General features: G+C 40.0%; 1 protein-coding gene across 5 annotated transcripts in view; it reads right to left on the minus strand.

Moving 5' to 3' along the window:
* Positions 1-4,028: 4,028 nt before the first annotated feature.
* The window catches only part of LOC100660388 (C-type lectin domain family 12 member A-like), a 96,127-nt gene continuing 75,938 nt past the window's right edge, over positions 4,029-24,217 (minus strand). For 3 of the 5 annotated variants that reach the window (XR_010321911.1, XR_010321909.1, XR_010321910.1), the window contains exon 6: positions 4,643-4,991. Coding sequence is in view for 2 of the 5 variants with exons in the window: in XM_023549114.2 (XP_023404882.2) it covers positions 4,820-4,991 (172 nt within the window). In the remaining 3 variants the exon portion in view is untranslated. Of the gene's footprint in view, positions 4,623-4,642; positions 4,992-24,217 lie in introns of those variants that run through there. The other 2 variants (XM_064284632.1, XM_023549114.2) reach the window with 2 other exon arrangements.

The raw sequence follows: 24,217 nt of genomic DNA on the forward strand, positions 1-24,217 counted from the left end.
GAGACTGGGGGAGTGTCTCCTAGACCGTGTAGTGCAGCCTGGCCAGAAGGGGCTCCTAAGCGTGAAAAGAAAAAGAAAACAAACAAACAAAACAAGCAAGGAAAGAAAAAAAAAAAAGCCCCAGCATGGTGTCACGGGCCTGGGGATGTGGATCCCCAGTCGAGCATGGCTTCACAGCCTTTCATGAAGAAGCAAAGATGATGCATGGAGCCAGGTGTTTGAGAGAAAGAAGGGGGAGGTGGTGGGAGGCACAGAAGAAACCAAAAGAAAAAGAAAGAAGCAATGTCAGCTCAGGGACCTAATCCATGCGGGCAGGGTGATCCACGCAGCCTGAGGCAGAAGCAGTTGCCTCCTGGCCAAGAGACTGTGGCTGGCAGGAAGCAGAGGAGGCTGAAGGGGAAGGGGAAGGGGAAGAAAGATGGGGGTTAGAAAACTGCATATTGCTTCTTACTGGGTGCTCTGTCCCCTGCTGGGAACTTCGTGAAGCTGCTTTCACTCACTACCTGTCTGCAGATCTTTGATGTGGGTGGGGAGAATCCAAGTGACAAAGACACTGCACTTCCCGGTCAGCCAAGCCACCACAGCCAGCCAGAAAGCTCAGAGGTAGAGCAGCAGGGAGATGATGGGGGCTGGGAAGGCATGCACTGCTGGTTACTGGGTGCTCTGTCTCCTCCCAGGAGTTCCATGAAGCTACTTTCCCATGCTCCCTGTCAGCTGATATCCGGTAGGAGCCCAAGATGGAAAATCTGTGCTGCATTAATTGATAAGGAACCTTGGGACTCTCTCTCCTCACTCTCAGTCCACTGTCAGTTTTTTATTCCATTCGGTGTTTGGCTGAGTTCTTTATCTCTTCATTTGACACTTCAGGTTCCAGGACTGATGTTCGCTCTGTTTTATTTAGTTTCTCAGGTCTTTGTTGTGGAGAGACAGCATGGTGCTTCTGCCTATGGTGCCATGTTGGCCAGAAGTCTAGTCTGGATTCTATCTCATATCTGTCCCTATATAACCCCCAACTTTAACTCTAATATTCTGATTTTTAATTTTAACTAAAATCGTATGTCCAACAGTCATCAGAATGTTTGGTTATTTTTTACCAAAGCATGATTACCTGAGTGCATGGCCATAAGTCACAATAGGGACAAACTGGATGAATCGTTTTGATTTGCACTCTGTAGTTTCAGTGTACTATCATCATCTTTGCTATTAGTTAGCTTAGTTCTGTAATTGCTTCTATGATTACCAACCCCACCCTCCAAAGGAGAGTCACTTCAAAGAAGTCAGTTTCTTAGTCATGCTGTTGACCTTATCACCAGCATACGCATTATTTCTTTGAAAGAGATTGAATTCTACAGACCTTCGCATGGAACATAGTCCTGTGATGGGTTTATAATCCTATCATGATATAATAGATCAAGTCTAATACTGCTATATTTTTTAATATTTTATTTCCCTCTTCTTTCTGTCGGGATAATTACGGTATTTTATTCTCACTTAATGTGGCCCTTTTTTTTTTTTTTTTCAAGCTTCTAAAAGGAATCCTGTTCTTAACCGGTTGTTAAATACTTTATCTCAGGAGAATATTCCCAAATCCATAAACTCTGTCTTTAACTTTAGCAGTCTGTGGTTGGTACAAATGGTTAACACACTAGGCTATTAACTGAAAGGTTAGAATTTTGTGTTCACCCAGGGGTGCCTCAGAAGAAAAGCCTGGCAATCTACCTCCAAAATCTCACTCACTGAAAATTCTATGGAGAAGAGTCCCTGGCTATTGCAAAAGATTAAGCACTCAACTACTAACTAAAAGGTTGGGAGTTTGAGCCCACCCATAAGTATCTCAGAAGACAGACCTGGTGACCTGCTTCTGAAAAGTCACAGCTTTGAACACCCTATGGAACAGTTCTATAAAACACAGATGGGATCACCCTGAGTTGGAATTAACTGTATGGCAACTAACAACAACAGAAGCAAAGAAGTGCCTACTTCTCCTCCTAAAAGGAGGGAAAGAGAAAAAGGGCAGGGGCAGGGAGGGAAGAAGGAAGGAAGGAATTAAAAAAGGAACAGAAATAGAAAAGAAAATCCCATGGAGGACAGTTCTACTCTGACACAACTTGGGGTCACCATGAGTTGGAGCCAACTCTGACACAAGTGGTGGTTATCTAATGTTATGCCCCCTGCCCTTTGTCTGCACCCTGGCATTTGTACTCTCCCTACTCCTGCTATTGTGACATGTTGGCCAAGTACTGCAATTCCTTTTTTTCCCTGGCCAGGTTGCCCAGTTATTTTCCTTGTGACTGGGAGCAAATGTGGGTGAAGATTCTGAGGCGGTTGAGCCTCGACTTTTAGTGAAAAGCCTTTACATTGTTTTCAAGCAAGATGAGAGTGCTAGTTATTAATAGGGGGAAGTAGTTAACTTCTCCAGTCCCAGAGAGTTCAGAAAGAGCTGTAGATAAAGGTTTTGAGGGAAACTTACCAGGAGGTTTTCATACTTCCCCAACCAATAAAACCTTTGCAAAGGTTTTCCTAACCCTTGCAAAGGATAAAGGGCCCTAACCTTGGCAAAGCAAGTTGGCCTAGGTTAAAATTTTAGCATTCTTTGAAGCTCTACCATTCATTAAGTTCTAGACCTGGTCCTCAGCTTTCTTTGCTCTCTAACTGCATGAGATGGAATCACTTTATAAGATACCTTGACAGCATTCATTCTTAGCTTTTTCTTTTTCTTTTCTTCTTCTTTTGATCATTCACTTTCAGCCTTTAATTGAGCTTAAGAACAACTACTAATTCCACTGTTCTTATACTTTTTATCTACCCCCCCATATTTCTCAAACACTTTAGTGGGGCAAAAGTTAAGCACTCAGCTGCTAACTGAACAGTTTGCACTTTGAACATATCCAGCAGCTCCATGAGGAAGGACGTGGAGATCTGCTTCCATAAAGATTATAGCCTAGGAAACCCTATGACGAAGTTCTGTTCTGTCACATGGGGTCACTATGAGTTAAAATTGGCTCAATGGCAGTAAAAACAACAACAGTGGATTTCCTTCCACTGGTTCATCAACCCAGTTCACCACTTGTGAAATTTTTCACGATCGTTCTATAGCTTTGTGCCTGCAAGATATATTCTCCACTACTACCAGTAACGGGGTCCTCCTCATTGCCAGCTGGTCAGCAGGTGGTTCATGGCACATATTTCCACTCAAAGTCTGCTTTCTTGTACCATTCTTCCTACCGCTGTCACAGGTCTGGTTCCCTGAGAAGCAGACTTTTTGATGGAAATGAGCTTGTTGGGGGTTTATTGTGGAGTGTGCCTGGGCTCACTACCTGTGGAAAGGAAGGAAAGAAAGCAGGGTTGCCAGAAGGAGAAATGTTTTATTCTCGATGAAGTATTTGACTGTCTTTATTGGGAATTCTAGGCATTTCTAGGAGGCGCAAATGGATAAGCGCTCTACTACTAACAGAAAGGTTGGTGATTTGAACCCATCCAGAAGTGCCTTGGAAAAAAGTCCTGGTGATCTTCTTCCAAAAGGTCACAGCTTTGAAAACCCTATGGATCACTGTCTTACTTTGCAACAGACAAGGTTGCATGAGTTGGAATTGACTTGACAGCAACTGGTCTTTGGTTTATGAGGAATTCTGGCCCTGGGATTGTTTTTTAAAGTGGCTTCATGTCGGGGAAAGGGACAGAGCCGTTGTCCTCTAGGCTTACTAGTCATTTGATATTGAAATCCTTAGGTAAGGGATGTTACTTTGGGCGAGGGAATGACTGCAGATCTCATGTAATTTTTCCATGTAGACGTTTATCTCATTTTTATTTATCACTATTTTAAGTTTCGAGTGCTCTCTTCAATGGTATTATTTTTTAAGTTTATTTTCTTATTTCTGCTAATATATAGAAATAAGACTGGTTTTTAAAGAGATTTTATCCAATGATTTTGATAAATGGATTCATTTATTTGAATAGTTCGTAGATTCTGTTGGACTTTTTAATGTAGACAATTACAACATTTACAAACAAAAATAACTTTATTTCTCCCTTTCACCTTTCTTTATTTCTTTTTCCTGCCTTATTCCACTAGTGCTATGTCTTTCATTAGACAGTGGAGGTTGTTAAATAAAAGAATTGACAATGACTATCTTTATCTTGTCCAGAACTCAAAAAAAAAGCACAATTTTACCAGAAGCTATACTATCTTAGCTTCAGGGTTTTTGTTGTTGTTGTTTTCATTTTATTTTCTTTTTTGAAGGTCAGCACTCTTAGTTAGATTTGGGAAATCTCGTGCTTCTAGTTTTATGACAGGTTTTATTATGAGTGGTGAATTTTATCAAATACTTCAATTCTTATCAAAATGATCATTTTTTTCTCTTCCTCTCTTTCCATCAAAATATTGAATTATCCTGAAATTACTGTAAGCCCCAAATGGTCATAATTTATATATATGCATATATATGTACATATATGTATATGCGTGTGTGTGTGTATATATATATACCTTCTTGGATTTAATTTTCTCAGATTTTCTATAAGGTTGGTATTTATCTTATTAATTTTAGGAAAAGGAGGGGAAAAATCAGCTTCACGTTTCCTGTCTTCATGCTAGAAAGCACTGTAGTTATTCTCATCAGCATCTGCAAAATAAGTTATAAATTTTTTTTTATTCAGAAAATGAAATAAAAGAAGAAAGTTGGAAGATGTAAATGTTAAGACAAAGGCAGAAATTTAGTTTTACAATATCTTTATTCCATTTGTACATTCCAGGATATACCTGCTCTCTAAAGATGCCTTCAACTACAGGGTATTAGCTGAGGCAAAAAAATTGCACTAACTACCCAGTTCCCTCTGGAACATTAATCATTAGTTTACTTTCGATCTTCACTCTATCAGCCAATTTGTCACACATGAACTTTTCTCTTGTAGTACATGTAGTACCATGAACATATGTTCTGTCTGTATAGTAACAATATTTATCATTTAAGTGTTCTGTGTTTCCTGTAAACCTGAAAGAAAAAATAAACAATTATAGATGACAAGTCAGACATTTGAACTACTTCAACAAAAAATTACTTTTCCACATGACATATTGCTTCTAAGTTCTGAATTGTCTACAGTAAATCTGAATTAATGTTTGTAGTATCAAGGATGTCCATGTTACTTGTTTTAATCCTCAATTACACAATGTCAAAGACTGCCTTATTTTGTCTCCTCTGCTTTCTCACACCTGGATTATTTGCTGTCCCTTTCTTCCAGGATTAGCTCACCCACCCTCTTGTCTAATATGATATAGAAGAATGCTATTGCATAAGATTCCCCAAGTCATGTTTCCTTCTAGCCGTTTTCGGACATTTTACTACGAAGTTCTGAATAACAGCTGCTTGGCTACTAATCTAAAGGTTGGTGGTTTGAACCCACCCAGAGGCTCCTCAAAAGAAAGGTCTGGTGATCTACTGCTGAAAAGCCAGCCATAGAAAGCCTATGGAGCACAGCTCTACTCTGCACACATTGGGTCTCTGTAAGACAAATGGTTTCGAGGGCAACTGGTTATTGGTTAGACTAGATTAGTGATCGGGGACCATGCGTTTAAGCCAAACTTGTAAATTGAAATTTTTATCTTTTGGAGAAATGTAACATCAATAGTTGGGTCAATAAATAAGGATTAAGACACTAAATCTGTTCCTTGATTAAATTTTCAAGAGGGAAATTTCCTATTTGTGGTGACATAATACAGATGCCATTGATCCACAAACTCTTCCAGAAAAAAAGTACAATAATAGCAATGAGAATAAAAGGGAAATTTTATATACACATATATTCATATACATATCAGATATAGATATATATCATATACATTAATGCTTATAAGCCTGGAGCACAAAACAGATGCTGTGAAAACTGAACCAAGTTAAGAGGTGACATAAACAAAACAGAGGATGCCTATATTAATGGATCACAGATAAATATGTCTGAGTACAAATTTTGTCAAAGAGGATAGCACACTCTGGAAGACCAACAAATGGAACTTTCTTTGAAACATCTAGTTGGAAATAAGCGGACTGGATTCAGCGGCCCCAAAAGACCTACTTGAGGTTGGGAGATTTATGAGGAAAATGAAGACAATTTATTTTGAAATAAGTCAATTAGCCATGTAGTAAGTGGCCATAGAGCTGGTAATCCTTACTACCCACAGAGAAATGGAGGCTAATTCACCCTCCCCAAAATGCAACAAAAGTAACAGATACGGTATATATTGGGCTTCACAGAGGACTAGGGAGATGTTTTGCCAGTTTGGAACACACTCATTATGTTCACAGTAAAAATATTTAGAAGAGACACAACTAAGGCATCAGGACACAGGAATGTCAAATATAAACAAATGGAAGAGGGTATCAAGCAAATATTCACTTAAATGATATCAAACCAACTCCTTTGCCACTAAATTGATTCCAACTCATAGCGAGCCTATAGAACAGAGTAGAACTGCCACACAGGGCTTCCAAAGAGCGGCTGGCGAATTTGAAAGCTGGCCTTTTGGTTAGCAGCCTGAGCTCTTAACCACTGCACCACCAAGTCTCCAAAGAGATATCAGTAAATATCAGACAAAATAAACATTAAACGAAAAGAAAGAGCCAGTGTAAGTTTCAATTTAACAAAAATTTAAAAAGTAAATGTGGATAAACTTAAAGAAATAATGTCAATATGTATAATAGAAGTACAGGTAGAATGTAAGCTAAGACCACTAAAGTAAAAGATTTTTTCAGTACACTTCCTTGACATTGATCAAGCAATCAAAAAAAAAAAAATAATTAATTTGTTCAAGCAACAACAAAAAAAAAGATTTAAACCACATAATAAAGTTGATCTAATCAGCTTATACAAATTCTACATTTATTAACTTTAAAAGCACCCATTTTCTCAGGTGATGATGATATTTACAAATTTTATAAATGTACTGGGCTAAAAATCAATTCTCAGCAAATTTAAAATAATATGTAATATTCAGACAACATTCTAGGACCAAAGCCTAATTAATTTTTAGAATAATGGAACAGAGATATGTGAAAATTCCCCCATATGCTTGCATGGGAAGCACATGCACTCTTAAATAACTCAAGTTTAATGGAAAAAAAAGATAATTTCTAAAATACTCAGAAATTTTTATAATTAAATACACCAAGTGCTAGTTTTCAATTTGTAGCCTTTCGGTTCCAAATCCACCCATTTTTTTGCCCTGTTTTAGGACACTGTAGATACTTCCCCATGGCCTTTGTTAGTACAGGGAGTTTCAGGGACACTGCACAAAGAAGGGAATTCCTGGTTTTCATGATTTTGTCCTTTGCTTCTACGACAGGGTGGCTTGCGTGTAATTCTTTTTACCAGTTGTATGCTGGAGACACAGTGCAATATACCCTCCTGCAAATTGTGTCAGTACTTCCTTAAACAACTGCCCTGTGAGTTTTGCTAGATCTCCAGGGGGCAGCTTCTTAGTGGAAGGGGTTCCATCAAGTTTCTTGGAATCCAATGAGTGACTTCCTTAAAACTCACCCCAATACTGCAGCAGGTGATCCCCCAAGTAGTTTTGCTAACACCTCCGAAGAGGGAGTCCTTAAGAATGAGTGTTTGCAACATTCCAGTTAATGGATACATGGAGTTTCACCAGCAGGAGGGTTTTTTCTTTTGCCAGCCCTGGCCTGCAGGAACTCAGAGAGCTTCTCTGCCATCTAGTAGGCCACAAACACACCCTTTCCAAGGGTGGGAAAGTCATAAATTCAGGCTTGGGTGGGGACCCTCCCACAAGTTTCAAGTACTTTCTTTGGGAACTGCTCCCTGGGCCCTCATCTCTCATGGATTTCAGCTCTAGAGCTCTTTCTTTGCTAGAGGTAATCTCCTCTCACCAGTTAATAATTCTTAGAATTCAGTTTATCCTGTTCAAAATGCTGGTAATTACTTCTGTTTCCTGAATTAACACTGAATGATAAAGAATTGCTAAAGGACTGGCCTATGGAGATAGACACTTGAAGATGTGATATGGGGATTAATTTGTTCAAGTTAGCTTCAGCCCAGTGCTCAGCTCCTTGCCAGAGGAAAATGAGATATTAATGACCTAAGAAACTTAGAGGCATCACCATTAATCAGGGTATGATTTCTGATTAATTGTGATGAAGTATCAACTGAAGCAAGTGCCTTGAAAGCCCCAGTCGTGCTACACTAAATCTTAAGTTAATAATGACGACTATGGTGTGGGATGGATTTTCCTGAGTGCACAGGAGCACTTACAGAAAGAAAATAATAAGCTCAGGGTTTTTACCTCCCATTTAAGTCATGGCCTGAGAATTACTGAGCTTCTAAACAGCTTGTAACCACAGTCTTATTCATGATAATCAAATATAAAATTTAACAGTGTGTTGTTGTTAGGCACCATGGAGTTGGTTCTGACTTATGGCGACCCTATGTACAAGAGAACAAAACACTGCTTGGTCCTGCATCCTCTTCACAATCGTTGTTATGCTTGAGCCAATTGTTGCAGTCACTGTTAGTTCATCTTGATGAGGTTCTTCTTTTTCACTGACCCTCTTCTTCACCAAGCATGAAGTCTGTCTCCAGCAACTGGTGCCTCCTGATGAAAACCAAAAAGAAAAACAAGCCGACTGCAGTCGAGTCGATTTTGACTCATAGCGACCCTATAGGACAGAGTAGAACTGCCCGATAGAGTTTCCAAGGAGCGCCTGGCAGATTCAAACTGCTGACCTCTTGGTTAGCAACTGTAGCACTTGAGCACTACCTACCATGGTTTCTGCCTCCTGATGACATATCCAAAATACATGAGATGAAGTTTCATCATTCTTGCTTCCAATGAGCATTCTGGCTGTACTTCTTCCAAGACAGATTTGTTCATCCTTTTGGCAGTCCATGGAATATTCAATATTCTTCATCAATGCCATAATTCTAAGGCATCGTTCTTTTTCGTCTAATTTATTCATTGTCTAGCATTCATGTGCATATGAGACAATCCATAACACCATGACTTGGGTCAGGCACGCCTTAAAATGGTATCTACGCTTTTTAACACTTGAAAGAGGTTTTTTGCAGCAGATTTGCCCAATGCAATGTATTTTTTGATTTCTTGACTGCTGCTTCCATGGGCGTTGATTGCAGATCCAAGCAAAATGAAATCCTTGACACCTTCAATCTTTGTTTATCATCATGTTGCTTATTGGTCCAATTGTTAGGATTTTTGTTTTCTTTATGTTGAGGTGTAATCCATCCTGAAGGCTGCTAACCAAAAGGCTGGCAGTTTGAATCTACCAGGTGTTCTTTGGAAACCCCGTGGTGCAGTTCTATCTGTCCTATCGTGACGCTTTAAGTCAGAACTGACTTGACAGCAATAGGTTTGTTTGGTTTTTGGTTTACATACATATGCGTGTGTGTGTGTGTGTATTTGTTGTTTTTGTTGTATACAATTGAGTTGCTTTTGACTCATAACCACCCGATGTGTGGAGAACAGAACTGCTCCACAGGATTTTCAAGACTGTGACCTTTTGGAAGCAGATCGCCAGGCCCGTCTGCCAAGGTGCCTCTGAATGTGTTCGAACCACCAACCTTTCATGTAAGTAGTTGAAAGCTTAACCATTTAGGCCACCCAGGGAGATAAATATACACGAATAGATTATCCAATAGGGAAGGTAAGCACAGTGCTTACCTTGCTCACCAGATCATCTGTAATGAAAAATTTCACATTCTTTCAACACATCAAAGATTCTGCTTTTAAAGTGCCCCGTCTTTGTTCCACAGGGCCTCTGGTGGGTTCTAACTGCTGACCTTTCTTTTAGCAGCCGAGTGCCTCACTACTCTACCACCAGGGCTCCTCATATTTTTTCTAGTGTCTTATAAATGTATTGCTTCCATTTATATTTTTAATTTATTTGAAGTATTAAGTGGAAATATAAATGTTTTCATTCAAGTGAATAACTAATTGTACCTGCTATTTTATTTTGTACTTCCTTTTTTTCCCAATAATCTGAATTTTTTTTTTTAATCATTATTAAATTCCTTGGATACCTTTTTTTTTTCTCTAAGTTATACTGTTCCATTTATCTGTTTTTCTGTCACCATACCTTAGTTACAGGAGCCTGAGTTGCACAAGTGGGGTGTAATCAACTGCCTACCTAAAGGCTGGTGGTTTTAATCCACCTACAAATCCCTAGAAGAAATGCCTAGTGAACAGCTCCCTAAAGATGACAGCCAGAAAATCCCATGACGCACAAGGGGTTCTACTCTGTATCACATGGGGTTGACTCAACACCAGCAGATTTTTATAGTCTAGTATTTTTATATTCTAGTAACTTGATAGTTTTTAGTACATGGCAAAGAAATTTCCATTATAAAGCTTCAATTCTTTCAGAAAACTACAATGGCATTTGCCTAATTACAAATTATAATTAATCAAATATGAACAACCAGCAATCCTAGTAGGATTCTCAGTAGCAATGGACTAAATGTGTATAAATTAACTAGTAGAGATTTAATCTCTTAATAATATAGAATTTTCCCATCTAGGATTTTTTTTTTAGGAACATCAGATGACTTCTTATAGTTCATGTTTTATTTTATAAGTTTGCTCAAAATGGTTTAGTTTTCTATATATAGTCCATGTATCTCTCTTATTAAATACAGACCTAGATATCAAAGAAAGAAAAAAAAGATTCTACTCCTAGGCATGGCTGCCATCTGTCTCTCTCCCAATCCCACAGCACCTTCCTACAAGATCAGAGCCTTTTTTCACATTTAAAATCCCTGATAGGGACAGATTACATAGTAAACAAGGTAAGCATGGGCATACTTGTGCTTTACTAATCTGTAGTGAACAATTTCACATGGGTTACACCACATGGGTTTCCCATGTGAAATTGCTCCTCCAGATTAGTAAGTAAGCATACAGTAAGCCCATACTTACCTTGCTTACTGGGTAATCTGACCCCGTACACATAGCTAAAATAGGTGTATCAGAAAATCCTTTTGTTTTGGTGTCCAAAAACCTGATTTCTGTTGCCACAATTGAGAATTACAACTTCTCATCCTGTTTCCTGACCTAAGCCAATTCACAGGCCCATAGCTCTTTAATTGAAAAGAAGATTGTGACTGCTTAGGAAGGATCCTATAGCTTTACTGCAAGGATGCACCATAAATATTCTTCCAAGACTTCCCCAAAGAGACCTGGAGCCACTCATTCCAAAGACTTTGGCTGGGGAGGAGGGATACTCAAACAAATCAGGAGTAATGAGACACTGAATTGATGCTAATTCCTGTAAACCCCAAAACACTAATGTGAATCACTAGACCAAATGGCAACTTATGGTAGGTAGTCAGTTGATAGATGGAAAATTGGCTCATCTGTGGCTACCAGTATGCCCAGTTAGTAAAGGGATACGCCCTGTGATTATTTCTCTGATTTCTGAATGCATAATTGGAATAAAACAATTTGGCAATTGGCACAATCCCCATGTTGGTTCTCTGACAGGGTGAGGGCTGTTACGATAGAAGGGCCAAGTGAAAGCTCCTAGAACTTCCTTTCTCTATAAAGAGAGTTAACCTAAAGTAATACCACCACCCTGGGTATAAAAAAAAAAAAAAATCAGATTAATGCAAAAATCAGTGTCTTGAAAATGGAGGAATGTACTACCTAACTCATCCCTGTTTAACTGACTTATTTGGACTATACAGGAGTCACATGAATCTTGGAGAATGGGTATAAACTACACTAAAATTATTCAGATACTCTCTCAGACGTCAAATCTTCATTGAAGCAATTAAACATAGCTCCTTATATTTGGTCTCAGTACTATACGATTCCTCCATTCTGCAAATAATTTAATCCACAGAGATCTATAACACCTAGACATTTTACAAAATACCACACTAGTTTGATGAGCTGCAATTAGCTAGAAAGTTAGAGATAATCTCCACAATAATTCAAGGGCCTACCATCTCATTGTAGTTCCTGGGGGAATCAGTGGTATGGAGCATGTCAAGGTATCATCTCAAAAACAAAACAAAAAAAACCACAGAACAACATTTTTTTAGGATTGGAGGCAACATATACCATATTTGAATGCACTAAGGTGACTCAAGTACAGAATCACCAATATACACAGTAATTTACAAAAGAAATAAGAGCAATAGAAGGTATGTCAGCAGATCTAGACTGCAGTTCAAGCTTCTGTAATATGTGGAGTTTATGATCCAGCAAATCCAAAGATATTCAAGTGTCTGTGGCAAAAGGGGTATTAAATGGAGCCCCTGGCAAGCAACAATGGAAGAATCAGAGTAGAAGTATGTGCTTGCTGTCTATCTACCTATCTATCTTTAAAACCACGCCTACCACGCAAATCTAACACCAAAGGTTTTGCACTACCCTATCTGCTTTCCTTATTCATCATTCTCTTCTGTGAAAGAAAGAAACTTGGCTCCCACTTTCCAAAATAAATTTATTGTTTACTTATTAGCTCAATGCTAGAATTCACATGATGCATTGCATTGGCCAAATCTTCTGCAAAAATGAAATTTTTGAGGTGTTAAAAAATAAAGATGTCACTTTAAGGACTAAGATGTGTCTGGCCCAAGCCATGGCATTTTCAATTCCCTCATATGCACGTGAAAGCTGGACATCGAATAAGGAAGCCAGAAGAAGAATTGATGCCTTTGAATTATGGTGTTGGTGAAGAATACGCTACGGACTGCCAGAAGAACGAACAAATCTGTCTTGGAAGAAGTACAGCCAGAATGCTTATTAAAGGAAGGATGGTGAGACTTTGTCTCACATACATTGAACATGATGTCAGGAGGCACCAGTCCCTGGAGGAGGACATCATGCTTGGTAAAGAAGAGGGTCAGTGAAAATGAGGAAGATGCTAAATTAGATGGATTGGCACAGGGGCTGCAACAATGGGCTTAAGCATAACGATTGTGAGGATGGTACAGAAGGGTGGTATTCTGTTGTACAGAGAGGAATGTCTCTATGAGTCAGAATTGACTTGAGGGCATCTAACAACAACAAAAAGAATTCACATGAAATAGTTTCAAAGTTTGTAATCCATGTTGTTGTTGTTGTTTGATGCTGTCAACTCTGTTTGAACACAAAGAGCCCTACATGCAATAGAAGGAAACATTGCCTGGTTCTGCACCATCCTCACAATTGTTATTATGTTTGAGCCAGTTCTTACAGCCACTGTGTCAGTTCATCACAATGAGAGTCTTCCTCTTTTTCACTAGACCTCTACTTTACCAAGCATGACGTCCTCCAGCGACTGGCCCCTACAGATAACATATCCTAAATATGTGAGATGAAGTCCTACCATCCTTGCTTCTAATGAGGATTCTGGCTGTACTTCTTCCAGGACAGATTTGATCATTCTTCTGGTAGTTCATGGTATATTCAGTATTCTTTGCCAACAGCATAATTCAAAGGCATTAATTTTTCTTCTGACTTCCTTATTCATTGTCCAGCTTTTGCAAGTGTATGAGCAATTAAAATACCATGGCTTGGGTCAGGTGCACCTTAGTCCTCAAAGTTACATTCTAATCCATACAACTGTGAAATGTTAACTCATAAGCACAGTTCGATACATGTTTATAATGATCTTGTCTTTGGTTTGAGAACATTTAATCAAAATAGTGGATATGAGGGGTTTTGTCTTATTTTTTGAAATCACTGTGTATTTTCTTAATCTAAAGTACAAGATAGTTTTAAAAGTCAAAAGTATACAAAAAGGCATATTCAGAAAATTGTTATACCTTGACTTGAGATGGATCACTTTTTCTGTGGCCTTTCTAGCCATGGTCTTGTCACTCCCCCTCAAGTGACTGGGACTGACTGTGCGAAAGGGTAATTGAGGTCTATCAACAGGATTGGTCATTTTTGCCATTCCCCTGGGCTTACAATGAGCCACCACAGAGGCATGAGAGTGGATCCTACATCCACCATGGAAGAAGAGCCAGATTATCCTTTGGAACTGGGATCCCTGCACTGAGAAGCTCCTAGAAAAAGGAGATGAAGAGAAAGAGCAAGCTATAACACTAAAGGCAGCAGAGACCCAGTAGCAGGAAAACAAACAAATTGGTCTTAGAAGTAGAAGCAGAATGCTCCTTAGAAGTGAGGACACAAGCAGGGCCAAGATGGCAGAGTAGTCAGGCACTTCCACTGGTCCTCATAAAACAAAGACCAAAGGAAAAAAAAAGTGAGTCAGTTATATACATGGCAAGATATGAACTCTGAGCATCAAAGGCAACGTTAAAAAATTGGACTAAGTGACGGGGGAGGGAGAGAAGGTATAAAAACCGAAAGGAGATGGCGAGTCAGCAGCAGTGCTACAGTCTCTATTCCCCTGTGGTGGGACTGGCAGTAGTGTTTTGAGACATGACTGCTTCAAGGAAAGAAAGCAAACGAAGAGGCTTACCACAGAACCCCAGCTGTGACAGCTGTGGGGATGGCGGTGGCATAAAGGACAAGGCTGCTTCGGGGAAAGAAGGTAAATGAGGTACTGCAGCCCTGGCCCCAAGCATGAACATGGAGCCAGCACACAAAATCTACACATGCCTCCGGAATCTGATATAAAACAGCATTCTCAGCACAAGATAAGTGATTTTGCCTAATTTACTGCACAGATCTAATAGCTCCTCCTTTTGAAAGAACTCTCTCCTATCTATCTGATCCCTCCTCCCTCAGCCCCCTCTAGCTTCACTAACAGTTGATATCCTTGTGCCTGAAATAGGTCCTGCTGCACTCCCTGAGGGATTCCGCTAGTTTTAGAGAAGGAACAAGTTAACGAATGGGGAAATCATACTCTGCTGACTCCCCTAATCTGGAAACTCAGAGGAAAAGTGGCTCCAGTCTAGGCGCAGACTTTGTCTTCACCCCTGCATAGATCCAGGTGGCCCCCTTTACATCAGATAAGATCTAGCTGTTATATTGTAAGGGCGAATCTGTTCGAGGTCTGACTGTAACTGTTTTAGCTCTGCGGTGGAGAGTCAGGTTTTTGACATCTGATACCTCTCTGTCTATTAAACACGGCCCTTAGCTACCCACAGCTAGGGCCTGAACTGGAGGCTCCACCCATACCACCTATCCACCTGCAACAGGGCTCCAAGGATAAGTGGTACCTGCCATATCTTACCCTTAAAAGCACTGGTATAGCTGCAGAGCCCACCCAGGAAGTGCTCTAGAAAACAGGGATGTGCCTTCACAGACATTCAGGGGAAAGTTGTCAGCCCCTGCCTTCCTCAAAGTGTGACACCCTGCTGCTACCAAAAACATGCACGTACACCAATCGCCACTGCTCCTCTAATATCATAGATGAGAGCTTGCATCACACACTAGGTGACAGACTACCAGGACACCTGAGCTAAATCCATACAAGAATAGTGAATGGACTCCTAGGATCATATACCTGGTAATAGCTCTAGTCATGAGGTAACAGGACATTAGTGCTTCAAAGGGTACAATAGTCACGTTAGGTCACTCTAGTAGCCTAATATTTTTGGGGGGAGGGGATATTTTCAAAGCCCTGAGTATTTTAAAAGGGTCATATCTAGCTCAATAACTTAATTATGTAATTACAAACATCGAAATTATGTTGATGAATAAAAAGACATTCTCTAATAGAAAACTTAAAGAGTAGAAAGAAAATAACAGCTCTTTTTGTCTTGTTTTTTGTTTCTAACGCAGAGGAAAGAGAGACAGGCAGATTACAATCATTTTTTCAGTGGACGTTTCTGTCACTTCCAGTAGACCGTTACGTTGGCTTCTCTGTCCCATGTCTGAAGCAGTCTTTTCTTGCATTAGCTTCTGGGAAGAGATGAGTCTTCTGCTATGTAGAGGTGATACATGAGGGCTAAAATCAGTGCCAAGATTGCTGGGATCACCCAATTGGTCCAGCAACTGGAATAAGAATCAACAGTAGGAGACGGAGCCAAGATGGCGGACTAGGTGGACGCTACCGCGGATCCCTCTTGCAACAAAGACTCGGAAAAACAAGGGAATCGATCACATACATAACAATCTACGAACTCTGAACAATAAGCACAGACTTAGAGATGGAAAACGAACAAATACGGGCAGACAGCGACTGTTTTCAGAACCAGGAGCCAGCGTACCAGGCAGGTGACCTTCGGAGCCCGATCTGGGGCAGAGCCCAGGGGGGCAGGCGGCACAGAAAGGGGGCCCACCCCTTCCCCCCCGAACCCATCCCGGGAGGAAGTCTAGCTGGTTGGCGCGGGCGGCGTAGAGGCACAGCCGGAGGGAGAAGCACCCGGGAGGCAGTGACTGATCTGGGAGTGGGGAGAACAGCATCCCAGCTGGGGTGCCGTCCCGCCGGGAGTTAGGCGAGAAGCCGACGGGGCGCGAGCGGGGGGGGGGTCAACTATATTTCCCTAAAGTGACCCCGGGGCGGGGCCCACACGTTCGTGCAAGAGGACGCACACCCAGTCCACGCGTGTGGCGCGGCACACCAGAGGGAGAAATCCCCGGAAGTGACTGTTCTCAAAGCAGGGAAAGCAGCATCCCAGATGGGGAGCTAATCCGCTGGGATCTGGGCACACGCGCCGGCGGGGCGTGAGCGCGGGGTCCATTTTTATTACCCTGAATTGACCCAGGGGGCGGGCCCACCTGGTCGTGTGAGTGACGCCCACCCAGTTCGCGTGAGAGGTGTGGCGCACCAGAAGGAGAAGTCCCCGGGAGGAAGTGACTGGTTCCGGAATGGGGAAAGCAGCGTCCCAACCCGGAAGTCGTCCCGCTGGGATTTGGGCACGCGCACGGGCGGGGCGTGACCGCGGGGCCCAGTTATAATCACCTGAATAGACCCTGGGGGCAGGCCCACCCATTCGTGCTGGAAACGCCCACCCAGTGCCCGCAAGCGATGCCACGCACCGGAGGGAGAAGTCCCCGGGAGGAAGTGACTGGTATCCGAGCAAGGAAAGCAGCGTCCTAGCCGGGGACCTGTCCCGCCCGGATTTTGGCGAATGGGGGCGGAGCGTGAACGCGGTGTTCAGCTCTATATTCTGTGATGCTACACTCCTTTTTTTTTTTTTTTTACACTCCTAGCTCTCAGATCCCTCCCCCACCCTCCCCAGGCGGCCCCATTAACATCCGAATACCCGGAGCCAGAGGGAGAATTCAGATAGGGATTTGACTGCATTTTTTTTTAGCCGACTACCTGGAAAATCTAGTTTCCCAATGATGGCTCGGAGACAGCAGTCCATATCAAACCACATAAAGAAACAGACCATGACAGCTTCTCCAACCCCCCAAACAAAAGAATCAAAATCTTTCCCAAATGAAGATACAATCCTGGAATTATCAGATACAGAATATAAAAAACTAATTTACAGAATGCTTAAAGATATCACAAATGAAATTAGGATAAATACAGAAAAAGCCAAGGAACACACTGATAAAACTGTTGAAGAACTCAGAAAGATTATTCAAGAACATAGTGGAAAAATTAACAAGTTGCAAGAATCCATAGAGAGACAGCATGTAGAAATCCAAAAGATTAACAACAAAATTACAGAATTTGACAACACAATAGAAAGTCAGAGGAGCAGACTCGAGCAATTGGAATGTAGACTGGGACTTCTGGAGGACCAGGGAAACAACACCAACATAGCTGAAAAAAAATCAGATAAAAGAATTAAAAAAAAATGAAGAAAGCCTAAGAATCATGTGGGACTCTCTCAAGAAGGATAACTTGCGAGTGATTGGAGTCCCAGAACAGGGAGGGGGGACAGAAAACACAGAGAAAATAGTTGAAGAACTCCTGACACAAAACTTCCCTGACATCATGAAAGACGAAAGGATATCTATCCAAGATGCTCATCGAACCCCATTTAAGATTGATCCAAAAAGAAAACCACCAAGACATATTATCATCAAACTCGCCAAAACCAAAGATAAACAGAAAATTTTAAAAGCAGCCAGGGAGAAAAGAAAGGTTTCCTTCAAGGGAGAATCAATAAGAATAAGTTCAGACTACTCAGCAGAAACCATGCAGGCAAGAAGGGAATGGGACAACGTATACAGAGCACTGAACGAGAAAAACTGCCAACCAAGGATCATATATCCAGCAAAACTCTCTCTGAAATACGAAGGAGAAATTAAGATATTTACAGATAAACACAAGTTTAGAGAATTTGCAAAAACTAAACCAAGACTGCAAGAAATGCTAAAGGAGATTGTTTGGCCGGATGACCAATAATATCAGGTACCAGCACAATACAAGGTCACAAAACAGAACGTCCTGATATCAACGCAACTCAAATAGGGAAAGCACAAAAACAAACAAATTAAGACTAATTCTTAAAAATAAATAAATAAACAAAATAATACACACAACTGGAAATCAATAGATAAACGATCACAATAATCAAAAAGAGGGACTAAATATAGGAGGCATTGAACTGCCAGATGGAAAGTGATACAAGGTGATATAGAAGGATACAAGTTAGGTTTTTACTTAGAAAAATAGGGGTAAATAAAAAGGTAACCACAAAAAGGAATATCAATTCCATAACTCAAGAAAAAAGCCAAGAAAAACGTAACGACTCAATAAACACAAAGTTAAACATTATGAAAATGAGGATCTCACAAGCTACTAAGAAAAACGTCTCAGCACAAAAAAGCATGTGGAAAAATGAAATGGCCAACAACACACATGAAAAGGCATCAAAATGACAGCACTAAAAACTTACTTATCTATAATTACGCTGAATGTAAATGGACTAAATGCACCAATAAAGAGACAGAGAGTCACAGACTGGATAAAAAAACACGATCCATCTATATGCTGCCTACAAGAGACACACCTTAGACTTAGAGACACAAACAAACTAAAACTCAAAAGATGGAAAAAAATATATCAAGCAAACAATAAGCAAAAAAGAAGAGGAGTAGCAATATTAATTTCTGACAAAATAGACTTTAGACTTAAATCCACCACAAAGGATAAAGAAGGACACTATATAATGATAAAAGGGACAATTGATCAGGAAGACATAACCATAGTAAATATTTACGCACCCAATGACAGGGCTGCAAGATACATAAATCAAATTTTAACAGAATTGAAAAGTGAGATAGACACCTCCACATATATAGTAGGAGACCTCAACACACCACTTTCGGAGAAGGACAGGACATCCAGTAAGAAGCTCAATAGAGACACGGAAGACCTACTTACAACAATCAACCAACTTGACCTCGTTGACTTATACAGAACTCTCCACTCAACTGCTGCAAAATATACTTTTTTTTCTAGTGCACATGGAACATTCTCTAGAATAGACCACATATTAGGTCATAAAAAAAATCTTTCCAGAATCCAAAACATCAAAATATTACAAAGCATCTTCTCAGACCACAAGGCAATAAAACTAGAAATCAATAACAGAAAAACTAGGGAAAAGAAATCAAATACTTGGAAAATGAACAATACCCTCCTGAAAAAAGACTGGGTTATAGAAGACATCAAGGAGGGAATAAGGAAATTCTTAGAAAGCAACGAGAATGAAAATACTTCCTAACAAAACCTCTGGGACACAGCAAAAGCAGTGCTCAGAGGCCAATTTATATCGATAAATGCACACATACAAAAAGAAGAAAGAGCCAAAATCAAAGAACTGTCCCGACAACTTGAACAAATAGAAAATGAGCAACAAAAGAACCCATCAGCCACCAGAAGAACACAAATAATAAAAATTAGAGCTGAACTAAATGAATTAGAGAACAGAAAAACAATTGAAAGAATTAACAAAGCCAAAAGCTGGTTCTTTGAAAAAAATAACAAAATTGATAAACCACTGGCTAGACTGACTAAAGAAAAACAGGAAAGGAAACAAATAACCCGAATAAGAAACGAGAAGGACCACATCACAACAGAACCAAATGAAATCAAAAGAATCATATCAGATTACTACATAAAATTGTACTCTAACAAATTTGAAAACCTAGAAGAAATGGATAAATTCTTGGAACAATACTACCTACCTAAACTAACACATTCAGAAGTAGAACAACTAAATAGACCCATAACAAAAAAAGAGATTGAAACGGTAATCAAAAAACTTCCAACAAAAAAAAGTCCTGGCCCAGATGGCTTCACTGCAGAGTTCTACCAAACCTTCAGAGAAGATTTAACACCATTACTATTGAAGGTATTTCAAAGTATAGAAAAAGACAGAATACTACCCAACTCATTCTATGAAGCTACCATCTCCCTGATACCAAAACCAGGTAAAGACATTACAAAAAAAGAAAATTTTAGACCTATATCCCTCATGAACATAGATGCAAAAATCCTCAACAAAATTCTAGCCAATAGAATCCAACAACACATCAAAAAAATAATACACCCTGATCAAGTGGGATTTATACCAGGTATGCAAGGCTGGTTTAATATCAGAAAAACCATTAATGTAATCCATCACATAAATAAAACAAAAGATAAAAACCACATGATCTTATCAATAGATGCAGAAAAGGCATTTGACAAAGTTCAACACCCATTTATGATAAAAACTCTCACCAAAATAGGAATTGAAGGAAAATTCCTCAACATAATAAAGGGCATCTATGCAAAGCCAACGGCTAATATCACTCTAAATGGAGAGAACCTGAAAGCATTTCCCTTGAGAACGGGAACCAGACAAGGATGCCCTTTATCACTGCTCTTATTCAACATCGTACTTGAAGTCCTAGCCAGGGCAATTAGGCTAGACAAAGAAATAAAGGGTATCCAGATTGGTAAGGAGGAAGTAGAGCTATCACTATTTGCAGATGACATGATCGTATACATGGAAAACCCTAAGGAATCCTCCAGAAAACTACTGAAACTAATAGAAGAGTTTGGAAGAGTCTCAGGATATAAAATAAACATACAAAAATCACTTGGATTCCTCTACATCAACAAAAAGAACACCGAAGAGGAAATAACCAAATGAATACCATTCACAGTAGCCCCCAAGAAGATAAAATACTTAGGAATAAATCTTACCAAAGATGTAAAAGACCTATACAAAGAAAACTATAAAACTCTTGCACAAGAAATTCAAAAGGACATACTTAAGTGGAAAAACATACCCTGCTCATGGATAGGAAGACTTAAAATAGTAAAAATGTCTATTCTACCAAAAGCCATTTATACATATAACGCACTTCCAATCCAAATACCAATGTCATACTTTAAGGGGATAGAGAAACAAATCACTAACTTCATATGGAAAGGAAAGAACCCCTGGATAAGCAAAACATTACTGAAAAAGAAGAAGAAAGTGGGAGGCCTCACTCTACCTGATTTCAGAACCTATTATATAGCTACAGTAGTCAAAACAGCCTGGTACTGGTACAACAACAGGCACATAGACCAATGGAACAGAATTGAGAATCCAGATATAAATCCATCCTCGTATGAGCAGCTGATATTTGACAAAGGACCAGTGTCAGTCAATTGGGGAAATAATAGTCTTTTTAACAAATGGTGCTGGCATAACTGGATATCCATCTGCAAAAGAATGAAACAGGACCCATACCTCACACCATGCACAAAAACTAACTCCAAGTGGATCAAAGACCTAAACATAAAGACTAAAACGATAAAAATCATGGAAGAAAAAATAGGATCTACCCTAGGAGCCCTAATAAAGGGCATAAACAGAATACAAAACATTACCAAAAATGATGAAGAGAAACCAGATAACTGGGAGCTCCTAAAAATCAAACACCTATGCTCATCTAAAGACTTCACCAAAAGAGTAAAAAGACCACCTACAGACTGGGAAAGAATATTCAGCTATGACATCTCAGACCAGCGCCTGATCTCTAAAATCTACATGATTCTGTCAAAACTCAACCACAAAAAGACAAACAACCCAATCAAGAAGTGGGCAAAGGAGATGAACACACATTTCACTAAGGAAGATATTCAGGCAGCCAACAGATACATGAGAAAATGCTCTCGATCATTAGCCATTAGAGAAATGCAAATTAAAACTACGATGAGATTCCATCTCACACCAACTAGACTGGCATTAATTCAAAAAACACAAAATAATAAATGTTGGAGAGGCTGCGGAGAGATTGGAACTCTCATACACTGCTGGTGGGATTGTAAAATGGTACAACCACTTTGGAAATCCATCTGGCGTTATCTTAAACAGTTAGAAATAGAACTACCATACAACCCAGAAATGCCACTCCTCGGAATATACCCTAAAGATACAAGAGCCTTCACACAAACAGATATATGCACACCCGTGTTTATTGCAGCTCTGTTTACAATAGCAAAAAGCTGGAAGCAAGCGAGGTGTCCATCAACGGACAAATGGGCAAATAAATTGTGGTATATTCACACAATGGAATACTACGCATCGATAAAGAACAGTGACGAATCTCTGAAACATTTCATAACATGGAGGAATCTGGAAGGCATTATGCTGAGCGAAATGAGTGAGTTGCAAAAGGACAAATATTGTATAAGACCACTATTATAAGATCTTGAGAAATAGAAAAAACGGAGAAGAACACATACTTATGTGGTTACAAAGGGGGGAGGGAGGGAGGGAGGGAGAGGGCTTTTTATTGATCAATCTGTAGATAAGAACTGCTTTGGGTGAAGGGAAAGATAACACTCAAAACAAGGAAGGTCAGCCTAATTGGACTGGATTAAAAGTAAAGAGGTTTCCGGGATAAAATGAAAGCTTCAAAGGTCAGCGAAGCAGGGGCTGGGGTCTGGGGAACTTGGTTTGAGAGGACTTCTAAGTCAATGGGCAAAACAATTCTATTATGAAAACACTCTGCATCCCACTTTGAATTGTGGCGCCTGGGGTCCTAAATGCCAACAAGCGGCCATCTAAAATACATTAATTGGTCTCAACCCACCTGGAGCAAAGGCAAAGGAAGAACACCAAGGTCACACGACAACTAAGAACCCAAGAGACAGAAAGGGCCACATGAACCAGAGACCTACATTATCCTGAGACCAGAAGAACTAGTTGGTGCCCAGCCACAATCGATGTCTGTCCTGTCAGGGAGCACAACAGACAACTCCTGAGGGAGCAGGAGACCAATGGGATACAGACCCCAAATTCTCACTAAAAGACCACACCTAATGGTATGATTGTGACTAGAGGAATCCCAGAGACAATGCTCCCCAGAACTTCTGATGGCACAGGACAGGAACCATCCCCGAAGACAAATCATCAGGCATGAAAAGGACTGGTCAGTAGGGGGGAGAGAGATGCTGATGAAGAGTGAGCTAATTAAATCAGGTGGACATGAGAGAGTGTGTAGGCAACTCTTGACTGGAGGGGGGATGGGAAGATAGAGAGAGAGGGAAGATGGCAAAATTGGCACGAAACGAGAGACTGAAAGGGCTGACTCAATAGGGGGAGAGCAAGTGGGAGAAGGGAGTAAGATGTATGTAAACCTACATGTGACAGACTGATTGGAATGGTAAATGTTCACTTGAAGCTTAATAAAAATTAAAAAAAAAAAAAGAATCAACAGTAGTAATAAAGTTTCCAAAGGTTTGGTAGGCTTTGACCTGTCATCTGGATGAAGCTCCCCAATGATGAATGTTTTGGCCTTTTCTCTAGCATCTTTAGAGTGCCCAACATCCTCAAAGTTCTTCGTAACATCACTGCCAGCAAGAAACAAAGCAAGAAGCTAGGACATAGTGAGCAAACATAAAATAAATTAATACAATAACTTATAGATGGCTCAGAGACAACAGTCAATGTCAAATCACATGAGGAAGCAGACCATGATTGCTTCAACAAACTCCCAAAGCAAAGAATCAAGGAGTCTTCCAGGTGAAGATGTATTCCTGCAATTACCAGATGTAGAATACAAAAGATTAATATATAGAACTCTTTAAGACATCAGGAAGGAGATCACGCAAAATGCAGAACAAGCCAAGGAGAACACAGATAAAGCAGTTGAGGGTATTAAGAAGATTATTCAGGAATATCATGAAAAATTTAATAGGCTGCAAGAATCCACACAGAGAGAGGAAACAGAAATTCAGAAGATTAACAATAAAATTTCAGAAGTAGACAACTCTGTAGAAAGTCAGCAGAGCAGAATTGAGGATCTAGAAGCCACAATGAGTGAGACTGAAAATAAAACACTTGGCAACAATATAGTCAAAGAAAAATCAGGTAAAAGAATTAAAAAAATGAAAAA

Source organism: Loxodonta africana, chromosome 4 (assembly GCF_030014295.1).
Source record: "Loxodonta africana isolate mLoxAfr1 chromosome 4, mLoxAfr1.hap2, whole genome shotgun sequence".
NCBI lineage: Eukaryota > Metazoa > Chordata > Mammalia > Proboscidea > Elephantidae > Loxodonta > Loxodonta africana.